The sequence below is a fragment of the Falco rusticolus genome, chromosome 2, assembly GCF_015220075.1.
Source record: "Falco rusticolus isolate bFalRus1 chromosome 2, bFalRus1.pri, whole genome shotgun sequence".
NCBI classification, from domain to species: Eukaryota; Metazoa; Chordata; class Aves; order Falconiformes; family Falconidae; genus Falco; species Falco rusticolus.
This window is the reverse complement of record NC_051188.1, coordinates 23,422,518-23,439,968: the sequence shown is the minus strand read 5'-3', so window position 1 is coordinate 23,439,968 and position 17,451 is coordinate 23,422,518. Positions and strand designations below refer to the sequence as shown.

Below are 17,451 nucleotides of genomic sequence, written 5' to 3'. Positions count from 1 at the left end.
TTTTAGATTTTTAAGACTGTGGCCTGGGTGTGCAAATGGATCCTCAGGGCAATGTTACCACATCAGGCAGGGAACCAGTATAGCTTTTCCAGAACAATACACCAGGAGTGTATTCCTACTTTTTTAGATCCCTGACTTGCGTAGAGCCACTGGGAGCATGTCTTCCAATTTGCTGCACTATGTTCTGGCTCCAGGCTAAGCTTACAGGGAACTAGCTCTAGAGATGCTCCCTCGTGACCCCAAGTATCTTGTGCTGCAACTGCATAGAGTCACAAGTGCAAAACAGCCTTTGAAACTTGTGCCCATGACTTGCATTTGTAAAGGGGAATACCTTTCCCAACATGTCAAGACTAACTTTATGATGTTGCAAGACCTAAATAATACAACGGGATGAGAGAGAGAGAGAGAGAGGACTTTCTGTCATTAAGAGAGTTGACCCAGCATAGTCATTGCCCTCTATCCATTTTCATGTCAGTTAAAGCCTGTACACCATTTTGTTCAGGAATAATATTTTCTTACAGATTCTTCCATTCATGTAAAGGGGCTCTTAACTGGGCAGTAGGTATTATCACAAAATAAGAAATTCATAAAAGCAATGACCACAAATATCTGTCTTTCTAGTATAAAAATCTTGGGTTCTTTAGGCAGCATGGTGATGTTACAACAAAAGGCATAGGCAGAAGTGTAAAGGGAAGCCCTTGAAATCAGTCCAGTTTTAATTAAAACAGAAACCCATCAGGTTGCTTTGTCTTATATCTTTCTAGCTTTCCTGTTCACCGGAACATTTGAAGTGCACATTTCTGTGTTGTCCTTGTCAGTATTATAAGCTGTCCTTGTAAATTAAATTGTGCTATTCTCCTCAGGGATGAATCTGAATTTCTCAGTTCATTTGGGTCTGAAAAGCAGCTTACTAAGCTTATTCTGCCATTCATGTCTCTCTTCTGTTGCTCTGCACAAAACAGGGTATGTATTAATGATGCTGGCCCTGATCCTGAATGTCCTTTCTGCTGATGGTGAGACCAGGAGGGAGACCTAGTGTACGCTGAAATCACTGAACCCCTTTGATCCACTTCAAAACTTCCAGGTCTTTTTTATCTACCTGTGTTTGAACTAAGGAGACGTAACAAGTATATACTCATAATTAGCATAGTCCATGAGGATTTAGATGGGGAATACAATTTATTTGCCTTTTAACTGTCCAATTTTGGACATTTTCATAAGGAAAGTGTGAAAATTACTTCGAGAGGACTGATAACAAGCAATCTGTAGAGTGACAAATGTCAGAAACAGACGGCACTGTCCTAAAATGGAGTGGATGGAGAGCACCTGCATCCATGTACACCTGTTCCTATACACATATTTCAGGAATGGTATCGCATCAATAGATAAAATTGATATCGCTACAAGCTTCTGCATCTCAAAACTCGCTTGCAAGTCTGCAGGAGGACTGACCAAAAGTCTAAAGATCAGATTCAAGGCTAAAAAGAATTTGCAGGACAGCCAAAACCCAGCACTGATTTTAAAGAACTGCACGTGAGGAGGCCAGTAACAGAGGGAATACAACCTAGATACAGCACTCAAAGTTACAGCCTGTTTCATGGCCACATGTAGCTGTGGCAGAGTTACCTGGAGGACGCATGCTCTCCTACCACAAAGTAATGTGATAGGAATAATATCACAAATGTAAATGCCTTACAAGTTTATGATCCTGATGGAGGAAAGGCTGTGCTACTGCCCCTTAGCCCCAGCAACACTCACTTCTCCTGTTTAATGGCTGCTTTGATTATTTTTTTAAATTGTTAAATAGGTGAAAACATTGTCTTTATGGCTTTGTTATTGCTGTTGTTATTTCATAGAATGCTAAAGGCTACTCTCAAAAGATAAAAATGAGGTTTATCTTCGTATTTGATCATTACGGTGATAAACAATTTTAGGTTGCCATAATTTCAGGCAACCAAGCTTAAGAAATCCTAAATCTGTCTCTGAAGTGGGAGAGAGGGCAGTTACTCAACCTCTCATGAAAATGAAGAAATATTTGATGACTTACGAATTCAATATGCAAAAAATTTCAGCCTTGAAAAACATTAAGTGACCTGTGGAAATGCAGGCCTCCTTAAGACAACAGAAATACACAGTACAAATATGCCTACGTTTCATTTTGCTTTCCAATTCTAGTGGAAGCAAATCAGCTGTTCTGCAACATGCTGCTACTGCCACAATCAGTTCCAGTGCTTAAACTGGACTCCCACCATTATAAATGCTAGTGAGCTGTTGGTCTGGCACTCTCCACAACAAATTTTTCTTTGCATCTCTCTTGATGATCTCACCGGCTGCAAAATAGCCTAAAAATTATATGATTCAGAAGACAGGGTTAAGTTCATATTTTTACACTAGTAGCTTAGTGAGGAGGAGAATTCTGAATCCTGTTGGTGCCTGGAAAGCTTAAATTTAACCTTCCATTTTCTTGATTTTGTTGGATGGGAAGGAGAAGAAAAGTTTGAGTTTAGTAAACATGAAGAGATTCTTGACGAATGTTATAGGAGCCGAAGAGCTGTTCTACATTTTTTTTACCATCAAATGAAGAAACATGGGGTTCTGCCCCCCCCAATAATAACAACTCAAGCATCATATAGCTGTAGAGATGACATTTAAAGTATTTAAGTAGAGTCTGAAAAATGAGATAACAGAATAGAAGAAAAATTCAAGCACAAAGAAATCATTGGGATCATGGCCACTCATTTCAGAAGCATTCAGATCAGCCAAAGGCCAGCCTTAGAAAAGCCTTTAGGTACCTTATACATCTGTTAATGTACACATAGTAAACATAAATTGAAATAAGTTATCTTCATTTTAGTAAATAAACAAAGGTATTATTTAGAAATGCTAAACCCATGTGTTTGTACGCCATATTGAGGGGTAAGTTGACAATGCCCCAACAGCACTCTGAAGGTTATTTCTATAGATAATCCCTTTTCCAGTCATGCATAGAAAAAGCCCAGGAAATTTAGTGCCTCTGCACAACAGTTAAAGAGTAGATTCCAGGCAATATACTACAATTCCAGGTATCTGTGTCTTTTATTTCACTATACCTACCTGTTTTCTTTTTATATTGTAATTGTAATGATAAAAATAAATGTTCCTGTGACCTTAAACACGTAATAACAACAACTCTTTGTTTTGAAGGAAAGATGATTTCATGGTTGTAACAAAGAAAACAAAAGTCTGTTCAGCTTATGCATTGGTATGATAAAACCTGCAGTAGTCGGAGCCAGCTTAATGAACCTTGGACACAATCAATCTTCACTTAATAGTGGGTCTCAGTTTAGTGTGTTAACAAGAGATGCAAAGTCAACAAGTTTAAATCTTCCCTGAAGCAGTGTTTTTTGGTTCATAATTACCTGGTGAATGGAGCTTGGTGGTTGTTACTGCTGATCTCTTAGGGGATGAGACAACTGGTCTGTTAGCATCCTGATCTTTTTGTACTTCTTTCTTCACACCTGTTTAAGAAAAAAAATAAAGGTAGAAAGAAATACGTTTATATCAGTATTTCACCAATACACATCCTGGGCTGTGCACAGAATGATACAACAGTACTTCTGTGTTGGATGTCAACCGGCCACTTCTGCAAGCATGACTGCGTGCATGTGGTTGAGCTGACATGCACAGCACTAAAAAAGGTCAGAACAAGGCCTTACACACTATCTTGGTTCTCCGGCCATCTGCACAGTGACAAATGCCATTAAGGCACAAACAGCTACATAGGTAGCCCATCCTACCTGTTGTGAGCTCTGTGTTCTGTCTTTTTACCTTGCTGTGCATCCTCATCCTGGGCTGGAGGAGAAGCTGAGTACGACTATGCAAAGCTGACTTGTTACCTGGAAGGCCCTGCTCTATCAATTTCTTCCCCAGGTTAGGAAACTGTTTTTCCGGTGGCCAGCTTTCCCAAGAGGGTCTCATACAGGCAAGAGGCAAGCTTCTGCAGAACCAGAAGCAGGCAGGATGTGTCAGGGCTGTGCTGGATGTGGCATGCCAGACAGGAGAGTGGGTCTCTGCCTATGCACTAACTCGGCCAGGGCCAGAGAGGTGCAGCGCATTTAGTGCACAAAACCTACAACACGCTGTGCCAATGCAGGATACAACAGGGACACGTCATTTTCCTCATGTCTACAAGGCTGAACCCACACCTGATTCATGCTCATCTATGACCCAGGCATGTTCCAGGCTGTCTGCCCTCCTCCTTCTCCTCTCTCCTCTCCTCTCTGTGTTTGTAGCTCTCCAGATTAGTCCTGACCTCTGCATTTATCCTTTTTTCTGCAGCCACTAATTCTTCCCACTGACAGCATGATGCCCCAGAGCTCTTGGATTATGACCTTCAGAAACTTTGTGCTAGCCTTTCCTCTTCCCTTAGTTTTTCAGTGGGAGGCAACTTGATGTCTGTTATTATTCCTCCCATCACTGGAGCTCTCTGGTTAGGGGCTTGGGATGGTCTGTCAGCTGCCCAGGCTCTGCAGTCACCGACTGCCTCTTGTACCAAGGAGATACAGCTTCATCTGAAAGCCAGAGCGGCCACCCAAGCTCAGCTCATTCCTCCTGCCCACCCAGAACTCTCATCAAAATAGCTGTGGGCACCATGCTGAGTGCAGTAACATGAAAGACCAGCCCAGCTTGTTTGCTCATGGTGTGACAGTCACACCACAGGATTTCATGCAGAAAATATTTACCAAGGAAGTAAGAAGAAAGAGGAAGAAAAAGCAAATCTCTGAGACATTAAGGTATTTTTCTGTTTGCTTTCCCTTTTCAGAGTTAGTGTTTGTTGGGGGTTGCATTTTAGTTTGCAGGACTATGTCACAGCCCCTGGACACACATGAAAAACAGACACTCAAGGCAAACCACTTGTCACAAAGGAAAAACAATGTTTGCCTTATTAACTTTCCCTTCACTTATGAGTAAGTTCACAGACGGCTTGTAAGAAAATGTCAATGTCCCACAGAATCTGAAGTATCTGAAGCAGGAAAACAAACTCATTTTTTTTTGGTGGTGCTTAAATACAGTGACAGTCCAAAAGCTAATGCTATCTTCCATTTTGCTTAATACATATGTGGTCTGGCTATTTCAATAGTGAAGTGATAATTTTATATGGAGTTCATAATCTTCAGGGACGCTTACTGGATGACTTGTTTTCTGCTCTCTCCAAAGCCACAGCTAGTCACAGTTGCAGTATCAGGCTTATTTTTGATGTATCATTCACCCTTCCACTTCTGCCTGCCTCAGGACTTGCAAGCAGCGAGCTGCAGACACAGCATTTGCCATGCACTGAGTTTCCTATCTTCTAGCACCATATCTCAACATTCACTTGCAGAATGTTTCTGCAAAGAACATATGCACACCCACAAGCCCTGAGTCCAACTATTTGTGTGAGAATAGCACAAGAGAAAGTCTAAGACCCTCTCTGACTCCCTTCCACCATTCACGGGCAAATTGCACCATCAGTCACGAGGGGCTGGTAAAGATTGAACTTGTCTTCGTATCTTTACTTTGGTCCATCTCCATTTTCTCTGCTGTTTATAAATTCGACACGTTGAGGCTACTATTCTCATTTGTGATTAATACTTTTCACAGTGAAGTGACTAAGAACATAAATTTCTTGTGTCTGCCACCTACTACACTGTGCTTTACTACAGAGCAGGACATAAAACAAGTTTATGGTGCCATTTTATTACTAAGGACCAAGTGAAAACAACCTGAGATGGGAGCTGTGAGATAAAACCAGAGCTTGTTTTATAAGGTATAGTTTATATTCTTACAGATTTGAGCATGACTTTTTCATGGCAATGAAGCCTTGGGTTTTTTTGTGGTTTTCGAATTAAAAATATGATGCACGAACGGGCCATACACCAAACTCCTTTGTAAATTTTGCTATGGCAAATGTCAAACAGGGACAATGGTAGGGAAAGTGTGTTTTCCTTTTGCTTTCAGGAGTAACAAGGGGCACATAAATACTTAACTACTTTTGGGTTTGGGACATTTTCAATAAGGAACACCTGGAGAACTAGCTCAGCCTCTTAACCTTAAGCACAAAGCAAGAAACAATTCCCCAACTAGAGCTCAGTTGAAAGAAAACAGAGAAAAGAGGCACGAAGCCCAGTGAGCACCACTGTTCTTCAGAGGGCAAGGCGAGGTCTGCGGAGAGCAGCAAGAGTCACCCACCGGTGCAGACAGTGGTGCCTGGCAGGGGTGGCTGCATGGGGAACATCGGCCCTGGAAGGTGGGAGATCAACAGGGTGAAGGTGGAAATAGGTATCTTGACAAGGACAGAAAAGTAGGATTAATAGCAAGAGTAGGAAATGAGGATAGCTACTCTCCTTCGGTTTACAACATTGGGAGAGCTCCTGAGATCTGGTATGGGCAGCAATGCAGCAACTGCAGAAGTGAGGAGGGGCTGTGTAACAAGGGAAGAGTCAGTGCACCTGCTGGGAAGGGTATGGGGAAAAGGGCACATGGAGCTAGCAATTATTCAACTTCTTCTTCCTAAGTTGAAGGGTCCTGGTGGCCTCTCTGTGGCCCTCATTAGCAGAGAGGGATTTAGGAAGCATGCAGCTAGCAAAAGAAAGGACAGTCCACAAGAGCAAACCGTTACTGTTCTGCTAAGCTCATCAGCCACAGCGAAATCTTAGGGGAAGAGCCGTACCTGGCATCAGACCTCAAATAAGAACATGTGCTGAATGTTTTTCTAAAAATGGTGTTTGTTCATTCTCTTCTCTTTTAAAACAACAGCTGTTAGTTGGTTAAAAGGGAAACATTCAGAAAACATGTTGATTTCAAAAGAAGTTCCTGCAGGGAAAAATCATTTTTAAATTATAAGAGTTTGGGCTCCAAATTTGTCATTTCACAGAAATCTAGAATTTCAGGTTTAAAAAAATCTGTAGGAGAGTGTCAGTGTGATGATCAGCATAATGCTGTACTGCAGGGTATGGCACAGCAGGAGGTTATACAGTTTGATCTTTTCTACCTCAGAGTGTACTAGAAGTAACTCAAAGGTTTTAATGTACGTAAAAAGTTTGATGCTCCACTGTACCTCAGGAAATAAGACAAATATTTCAGTTGTCATTATGGGCCTGAACGTGTGTAAAACCTCAAATAATACTTTCATTGTCATACTTTGTCAATACATACATTGACATATTTTGAAATGTCAAAAGGTGTTGTGCGTACAACGATCAAATAAAAAATACATAAAATACAATTATAAAAAGAAATTAAGCACCACAAGTGTATATTTCTTGAACATGCACAGTGTTTTAATTTCATTCTAAATCTGTCTTTTAATATTAACTCTGACCTGGAACAAAACTGACTTCAAACTCCTAGTGTTATTGCCCACAGGCTGGAGATACGGAACTCCAATTAGCGCTGTGCTAAATGCCTGCATGTTAGCTTTATTCCTGCTGGCTGCGTAGTCAAGGCGCTTAGCACTGAGCCTCCCAGCAAAAGGCTCCTGGCAGAGCAGGAACCACCACTAACTCCAGGCTTCCAGGAACAGCTTCTAAGGCTCTGCCAGTCCCCTCCACTACAGGAGCTCTTGGAGTGAGAAGTTGTCATTCTGGTAGCTGGGAATCAAAGCCACAGACAACTAATTTTTATATGAATTTACTTTGCATTTAAGGTTCCAAATCTCCCAATGTTTCTTGTCTTTTAAAAGCTACGCTTGTATACAGAAACACATTCATAAGAGAACTGTGAGCATAAATACTTGCTTGTGTGGTTACAGCATTTGCTTTTGAAAAATGCATCCAAATGCATAGTTCTGTAAAGGTATTTACATTTCCTAATTAACACACACAGCTTGCTTCAAACCAAATATAAGGAGCAAAGGCAAAATCATTGGAAATAAAAGACAAAACACTCCAGACATATTAAACATTCAGCAATCACTTGGAAAAACAGCAGACAAACAAAGCCATTTCTCTATTCCCTCATCAATGGTGAATGCTAGCATTGGAACCAGAGCTAAATACACCTTAACAGAGATATCTTCTCAAGAGCCGCCACAGAATCAGCGCTTGTATTTGCTTGTACCTTTCTGAGTTTTTAAAAGCCAGTACAATGGGATAGACTTCACTTTGCTTTCACACTGCAGACTGAAACCATGCTAACATATTACACATTGAATATTTATTCCAAAACAAATCCTAACATGTAGACATCACTAACAATTGACTGCGACCGGCTGCATTCAGTTGGATTCCAGCTGTTCTCAAGCATATTTTAACCAATGCAGCCTGCCAGTTTAAAAAAACCCTAGGAAATGCTTTCAGTCACTCACAGACACAGAAAGCCACAAGCTTTCTTCTGCCTTTCCCCCTGATACCCGCGACTAGTTGTGTCCTTGGTGAGTAATGAGACATCCACGCACTCATTGTCTGAGACAAAATGAGCAAAGCTGGAAATATGACGGATTCCGTATATAACGGCAGTCTAATCCTCTCTAGACACTCTCTACTTCCTGTGATCTATGAGACACTAAAAGACAGTGAATAAATAAGTAGATGTAAAGAAAGACTATATATTTGTTGAAGTAGAAACTACTAATGCTTGTGCTTTTCTCTTTGTGTTTGTTTCAAATTTAAAGTCAATCTGATAAGAAAAAAAGAAGGACAAGGATTATTTCACTGACTCATGTAAAGTGACTTTTCTTTCTATATTAAGAATAAAAGTCTCTTTATCTGCTACTAAAAAATAAAGGAAAAAATAAACCTGACAAAATGAACCATTCTTTAGACTGAATAGAAAATCACAGGGTAACTCAGAACATCCAATTCTAGTTGTGGAGTTAAACCAGCTACTCCTTCCCTTCCTGTCATTTTACATGGATCCCATGGCATTTCATTGTTGCTTCCTCACACAGTTGTGCTATGGCACGTTTTACAGTGGGTCTCAGGACAGAGGTTGGAAAACTTGTGGTTGAACATCTCACTTTCAGCTGCGGTGCAGTGCTGCATAACCCTACATTCAGTACAGAAACAATGTGAACGTAACCCACTGCATATTCACTATTCAGCTTTTAATGGGAATTATTGGCAAAGGGGAAACAAAGCAGCAGCAGACTCTTCTTCCTTCATCCCTGCAAAGAGCACTGGTGCTCACTTCTCCCCCTTCAGCTGACCTTAGCTCATCCCTCACCCTTTGGCTAAGGTTGTGTTGCCTGGATTTTGCAGAAGCTGATTAAAGAAACACATTTTACACTACAAGCTTGCTGGTTAGAGCTGCGATAACACCAGCTTCCTATTTTTCATCTTGACTGATTATATTTAACAGCCTGCCTTGTTACATATGATTTACTGGTACTTGTAAAAGCACAGGAATTGACTGAGTTATTTTTTTGAACAATGCCTTTGATGGTCTTTAATTTAATGGGCCAAGTAGAAACAAGCTGCTCAAATGAATTCTTTATTGCTACTGTCATTGCACTCAAATTAGAAGATTTCTTATGGGGAATAACAGTCATTTGTCTGTGAGATAAACATTAAATAAGAATAATAACCAAGTTGAAATAGGTACGCCATAATGCACATCCCCCAAACGCCACAACAAGGCATAGAAAATATAAAATCCTTCAGTTCTCTAGCATCGTAGATCATTGGGTGGCAAGTTCAACCTGGTGGACAGAGCTGAGGTCTGAAACAAGCAACAACATGATGCTCAGGAATTTGGATCAAGACTGCAGGATCCCAGAGCCGTACTGGTATCCTGAAGGTGAACCAGAGTTTCAAAAGACAGCAGTTTAGTTGCCACAGCACTCTCCAAACCAGCTAGCTGCAATAAGGTCTTCTACCATCACATACCAACATACCCTTCATACCAGCCCCTCTGCTGCCTTCTCCTTGTCTCCCCTCATCCAGGGCATGTGTTCTCTCAGTCCCTCCTCTCTGCTTCTTCCTTGACTGCTCCCTCTTCATTGATTGCCCAACCACTTAACAGAGCAGCCACACTTGCACCTTATCTACATCAGCCAACCTGACACCCCTGAAGCCAGCCCACAGTTGTATATTATCAATGCTAATTAAACCAGCTTCGTTCCTCTACATTTAGTGATACCAAGGTGATTTTCTTTGGGCTTATATGTTCTGAGATAAGGATGTGGTTGAACAAGATCAGACAGGGATGAGACCATAGAGGAAGCTGTATTACGTGTAGAAAATAAAAACTATGGTCAGATGTAAACCACTTCTCAAATCCTTACACATAATAATTGAGCCATACTTTCTTTATTTTTCCTGACTTACATGCAAGTCCTGTTGCCTTTGTGGGAGCCATGCACTCAGCTCCCCAGCACAGACCTACCCTTTAGCTAGATGTTTCTGCTCATGAGTTACTCCTGAATGTGCACAAGAGGCCAGAGCAACTACAGAATAATACATTGGTTGCTGTGTTTGTGGTGGCACATTTATTTACCTGTGGACCTAAGATGTTTGTGGCACACAGAATTGCACAATCAGCTTTGTCAGAAGGACCTCTGAAGTCCTCTGGTACAGCTTCCGACTCAGAGTGCGTTGCACTACAGCAGGTTGCACTAGGCTTTGTCCAGCTAAGTTATGTCTAATGACAGAAGATTCACCACCTCTCTACCTCTCTAGACAATCTGTTCTAGTGTCTGACCACCTTCGCAAGTGGTCAAACAATGAGAATTTCCTGCATTCCAACTTGTGTTTGGTGTCTCTTGCCCTGTCACTGTGCACCTCTGAGAAATGTCTGGCTTCTCTCACATCTTCCCATTAGATAACTAAAGACTGAGATTAAGATTTCCCTTTGCCTTCTCTGAAGAACCCCAGCTCTCCTCCTGACCTGTCCTGTCATGTGTCCCAGTCCCTTGACCACCTTGGCGGCCCTCTGCTGCTCTCATTCTAGTATGTCCCACTGTTCTTGTCCTGGGATTCCCAAAACCGGACACAGTTGTGAGCGGCTACACAAGTGCTGAATAAAGGGGCAGGACCACTGATGCTGCAGGCCATACTCTTGTTAATGTACCCCAGCATGCAGCTAGTCTTTCTTGCTGCAAGGGCACGTGGTAGGCTCACATTCAACTTGCTGTCTAGCAGGACCCCCAAACAGGGGCTTTTGGCAGAGCTGCTTCCCAGCCAGATGGCCCCAGCCTCTCCTGTTGCATGGCATCATTCCCCCAAGGGGCAAGACTTTGCATTTGCTTTTTTGAACTCCATGAGGTTCCTGAAGGCCCATTTCTCTAGCCTGGCAAGGTCCCTCTGAACTGCAGCTTGGCCCTCCAGGATATTGACCAATTCCTCCTAATTTGCTATCATCTGTGAGCTTCCTGAGGGAGTGCTTTATCCCACTTTTCAGGTTTTTAATGAAGATGCTGAACTGTATTTGCCCAGTATCAATCCCTAATGGGCGCCAACGTCTGCCACCTGGACTTTGTACCTCTGATCACAACACCCTGAACCTGATGGTCTAGCCAGTATTCCACCCACGTCATTGTCCATCCAAGGTCTGCAGCAAGCTGAGATACCCTAGGACTTTTTCCCAGACAATCACAGAACAACCTGGATATGAGAAGGGAATTGCAGGAAGAGGTTTCGGGCCACACTCATGTTGTTCAGTGGCTACTAGCATGATTTTATGTGGAGAATATGTCACACCCAGGCTGGAGCTGTGCAAGCCCCCTCCAGAATTGGATTCCTGGAGCAGATGAAACCAATGCTCCTGACCAGGAAATAACCTAGGTCTAAAGCAAGTTAATCAACTGATTGCAGCACTGGGTGAATGCACCATACTGCTGCTGGATATAAGCAGGTATGCTTACATGGTGCTGTATCTTGTTACTCTCTAGACCTGTCAGCACCAGCTCAGGAATTGCTGCCTGTCTGAATCCCCCTTCCATTGCACAGCACAGACATGCTTTTCTTGGATTACTAACTGCTGTGGTGTGTTATGCTGAGATATTTTATGCATCCTGAAGGGCTCACCAGATACACCACTAACTGCACCATGCCAGACTGAAGGGTTTTGCCTAAATTATGACAGAATTAGATCCTGGTTTGATTTCAGTTTTGAATTTTCCCATAGTAAGCATTAATCTAAGGGGTTTGTAAAACAAATCCCCTGTGAGGGTTGGAAGTTTAGTTAGTCTGCTGCCTCTGAACATTGCCTTCTGCAGATATTCCCATATTTTCAGAGAAATTTAAAACAGAAAATTCAGTATCTGTGGGCTTCAAAGAATATATTTTTATCAGCATCTGTGGAAAGGGAAAGTTTGCATGTCTTTTCAGAGGTGGACCTTAGCTGCAAAGCTCCCAATAGAGAGCTGCTTTCACCTGTCTTTAAACAAAATATGAAACAACAGTAGAAACAGTAAATATTAGTGAGGTTATCATTGTATTTCTCAAAGCAGCTAATATGTTTAAGTGAAATTAAAGGACCTATCTCACTTTTTCTAGTCAAGTATGCTTTTTTTTTTTAACATTTTCTATGTGTCAACAAGCATGTAAATATTGAAGGGGTCTAATAACACATAAACCCACTAAAAACCTAAAAAACACCGAAACCTAATTAAGTGCACTCTTTTCATAGACTAGTTGAAAGGCAATCAGTTCATGTCTTCAAAACAATTTACACGACAATAATCTTCCAATGCTATTGTCCCATGCCAGAATTTTCTTTTGATCATCTGAATCCCTGCACAGCAGCAGCTATAGGAGTCCATTTTCATTAATTAAACATGTTTTATTCCCTGTAGTCCAATTTATTTGACAAGCACTTTTAGTGAAATATCAGGAGTATAATCTCTCTTGAGCAGTCATCTTTTTTTTTTTTTTTTTAAATGAGAATTTACAGCACAGGTGGTCTTCTAACATCTAACACATGAAAGCTTTCATGTGATTTTTTTTTTCGTTATTTTCCACTCATTAATATAGGTAGAAACAGTCCTTTGTGAATTAATGTACTATTAATGCATAGTTAAATTATATAAATCTGAAATACAAATGTAATTTTTACTTCACCTGATATTGCACTCTTTCATAAACATTACTTATACTTAAATGACAGCCATCCTCTTTGGGAAATAGTTTCTCCCTCTTTTACTTTTGTAAAATATGCTGTATATAATACATGTAGAGTCTGTCCACTTCAGCTGTAACTGTGGAGCGCTCTGAGTGCTTTAGTTTAGTAACTGCAGTGTTTTACACAGGAGGTTGGACAGATGAAGTATGTGTTTATAAACATACATGCAACATCAAGTTCTATAGGAATTACTACTAGGAGTAATTACTTGGTAGGAGTATTATACATAGAATATCTCCAATTTATTTTTTTGTTGTTGTTCTCCAAATATACAGAACATATAGAAGGAATAATTGTGGTTTCCCTACTTCTCAAAAGCTTTACTATATGGCTGACTTCAGTAGCACCACTCATGGCAGAGTCTGACCTACTGACTTTGACTGAACAAGGCTGATGACTTCTTCCTCAAATGCAAAATTCACCCCTAAGGTCTTGCTATTGGTTCACTTTTTCTCATGGGAAAACATGGCTCATTTTCAAGATGGTGTTGGTTTGTGTTGTAAGTCCTTTCTGCTGGACACAGGGACCAGCATCTGCAAGGAGGGGTATGTGGTATGAAGATACAAGTCTCAGTCCCAGCTAAAAACTTCCATTCATGGTGCAGACCATCCCTGTCTCCTTGGTCACAGTGTCTGTGCAGTGTCTTGTCTCCTGCCATGGGGCAAAACCCAGGAAATTGTGGTGGTTTAGTTTTTCCAACCATGACTCCATGGTGGGGCTGGGCTGCTGCCAGTTCAGCTATGGAGAAACTGGGCTGAGATGGAGGATAAACATGTGCCCCACCAATCATCCCTTTGCAGATGGTGTCCTCATGATCAAACTGCAAATAAGAGGTAAGAAACAAGTAGGCTCACAAGGCTGCTCCCAGGAAGGGGCTGTCAGATGAGACCTGGAGCTGGACATCTTATAATTTATTATGTATAAGATGTAAAGATGTATAAATAAATGTGTGCTTATACATTTATTATGCACTTATTAAAAATCTATTAAAAAACTGTTGATGCTGCTTACCAGGAACATGATGAAACATGATAAGGATAAATCCATGTCCAGCTAAGACTTTCTGAAATGTATTGTTGACATTCTGAGACTTCCTTTAAATACTCCTTGATCCAGCAGAAAAATGAAAGCACATGTACTGGAAAAGTGTTCTACACCCCTCTTCAAAACTTGCATCTGGATCTCATGTAACTGCATTCCCTTTGAGAACAAAGACTACCTCCAATACCAGGGCATCCAAAATGGTCACTGGATACAAGTTAATGTGTAGTTTCATACATTCAAGAACATCTTATATAATTTGTCTTTTCTATTGTTCTGTCTTCCTATATCATGGTTGCTCTTCTGTTCTTTGGATTGTCTGTGCATGCAATCGCCACTATGTGATACTTTGGGAGAATATTAGAAATTTATTCATTCTACTGTTTTCAAGTCTGGAGCACTGGTGAAGGTCTCTTCAGTGTTGCTGTTGCAGTGATGAGCCTGGCTGCCTCCCCAAGCATGACATTCATTATCTTTATGACATGCCAGTGTCAGTGAAGGTGTGTGGGTGGGTGGATTAATTTGTAGTATACCTTCAAACACTTTTGAAACACTGATTTTACCTCTCTGCTCCCTTACCTTTATTGGTCTTCTGCCCTGTGATGTCCAGCAATAATGCCAGACTTGCCCAGCATAGCCTGGTAGCCTATGGCAGTGATTGTTCTTTCCACTTTGCAACGGCACCACAAGCAAACCTTTTACAGTGTCTGTACATGCAGACTTTCAACCTTTACGTCCTCTAACTGCTGCAGGACATCCTTTTGGAGACTGGCCTTTTGAGCACACCCATGCACTTTCTTCTGTATTTAGAATATGGTATCTGACACAACTGTAAAGGGATTTTGTTAGATCCTTTGTTTGCCTGGGATCAGAAAGCCCAAAGCAATATGAACATTTCACTGCCCTTTCTCCACTTGCTTCATTTGATCTGTAGCATCCTCCTTCCAATTTAATAGACAGTTCAACTTTAAAAAGATGGTTTTGTGCTTCATCATTTAAAAGATATGAAAAACTGTCCAAAGGATACATAAACAGAAAATTTTACATTCTGTAGGGCTCCCTATCACATCAGGATCTACAGACAGAGTTCATATATTATTGCAAGAGAGGAAGAATTAACTTGCTAAAAAACTTTGTATTTATCATTGCTTTGATTTATTTCAGCCTTTGCTTCCATCAGATATTTAGCACTGTGAGGAACCATGACACTCTTTTAATAAAAAGAAAATCACGACTTGACCCCAGATACATCTGCTGCTACCTTGGCTCATATAAAAATTAGACCAGAGTTTACTGTAGTTTTTCTTCTGTCTGTTCTGTTCAATAACAGCAACTTCCTAAACTTGCTAGCTGTCCCTGTTCAGTATTTATGTCTGACTTTTTGCGTAATACAGGCAGGTACCCCTACTTTACATGTTTAGTTTCCTTCCAGAATAAAACAAGCAAGTGTTACCTCACCTGACTGAATCTCCCTATCAAGACTGGACTATAAATTTAGTGAGGTGGTGGAAATGGGCTCCATACGCTGCTGCATCCAGTCTTCGCTGGTACACACAGAAATGCCTTGCTGGGAGGAGGCTGGGCAGGTGACTTGATCCCCTGACCCCCAGAGTGGGAAAGAGTAAGTTCAGCTGTTTTCTAGTTGCGAGGGATTGGATCTAACGTTCTGGCAGCATCCCTCCTAGCTCTCTGCTACTGTGGCTTGCCTAAGAAAGCAGGTGGGCAATTCCCATCGCACCCCTGGCATGGAAAGGCCATGGTGGGCTGCTGGATTTAAACCTTCCTCCCGTTCTGCAGGAGTGTCTGACAGCTTCCTGGCTATGACAAAATTTGGGAAACATGAGCAGAGTCAGACTAATGGCCTTGCAATGGGAAGAACAGAACTGACTGCTCGCCACCGCACTTCCTGCACAGGGCACACCTATATGGACCCATGCACCCACAAACACGGACTGAACACGTACCCCACTCAGCCTGGAGGGAAGTAAATCCAATTCAGAAGCTATACCGCTTTGTCTCCGATGGGCCTATTAACTCAGTCACAGCATGACATTAACAGACTTTACAGCTCTTGGCCCACAAGTTCACTTTTGGCCAGCTTGAAGCACAAGCAAAGAGCTTCCTTTTGTGTGCACCCATGGACACACACATGGTTACTGGAGGGTCATATAAAGACAATAACAAGCACTCTGAAGGAAACTATACCAAGACTAAGTGATGAAACAGAAAATATCTAGTGACAACCTCAGGACAATGGGCAAATGAAGGTTATTTGGAAGGAAGAAAATTGGAGAACTTATCATAATGATCCAAATTCTGTATGGCCTTTTGTTTTTCAGTTTTGTCTCCAGAGGCAATAAAATCCAGCAAAAAAATTAGTCTTTTGTTTCATAGATTAAATAATTTCATAGACTAAACCCTCAAAATAAAAGTCAACTTTAGCTTTCTGCCAGCCTCAGTAATTCTTTTCCCCTTCAGTGTTTATGCTGTGATGTGATGGCAAACATTCCTTCTGGAAACCTACTGCTTGATCACTATTGTTTTGCATTAAGATGTAATTTCTGCTCTCCTGTGTGGATCTGAGATTTGGAACCTGTGCAAACTCAGAAGTGACAGCCTGAACCATTTAATTAGTCTGTGTATGCTAGATTTTTTGTGTCCACATTGGTATGATTGCATACTAAACACCACGGGTCCAGCTCATTGAAATGCCTCAGTACCAAAACCTCCCTGGCAAGGACTCACTTGTGTGAGGCTGCACAAGTAGTGACAGATACAGGTCTTGACAAAAGAAGCCCAGAGGCCAGAAGAGCTCCTCTACAGAAACTTGCAATAGCCCTTTAAAGCTTACCATGCCAATGTCACTAGCTGAAAAAGAAAGGCTTTTGTGGGCGAAGTCTAGGGGCAGATCTGATACTAATCAAATACTTGTAGCCTGAAATGGAGTAACTTAGCTTGGGACCAGAAAAGAGGAAAGGAAGCTCAAAAGAAAAGGAAAAAAAAAAAAAAGGCAAGAAAACTTGAAAAGAAAACAAAAAATCGTACCACCTTTTATCTGTATCTTCTGTTCATAGATTGGTCCATTCCCCAGTTAGTGGGTACAGATGATGGCAGTAAAGAGTTTTCTGACAGTAAGAGACAGTTGCTCCTCACTGTGTTGGACAGAAGATCACATCCTACTCCGCCGACTTTCACTTAGCTGAACTACATAAAGTAAATGGCTTCAGCTTCCCTGTCAGGCTCGTTAAGCCACTGATTACAGCACTAAGTCCTTTTCTAGAACTGTTAAGTTAAGCAGGTGTGTTGGGTTGGAGTGGCAAGGTTTTGGTAGTG

At 41.4% G+C, this 17,451-nt stretch overlaps 1 protein-coding gene across 1 annotated transcript in view; it reads right to left on the bottom strand.

Annotated features, from left to right (window-relative positions):
- The window catches only part of MTUS2 (microtubule associated scaffold protein 2), a 315,607-nt gene that overhangs the window by 64,426 nt on the left and 233,730 nt on the right, over positions 1-17,451 (bottom strand). The window contains exon 7 of the mRNA XM_037378188.1: positions 3,399-3,497. Within this exon, the coding sequence (XP_037234085.1) occupies positions 3,399-3,497 (99 nt within the window). The remainder of the gene's footprint in view (positions 1-3,398; positions 3,498-17,451) is intronic.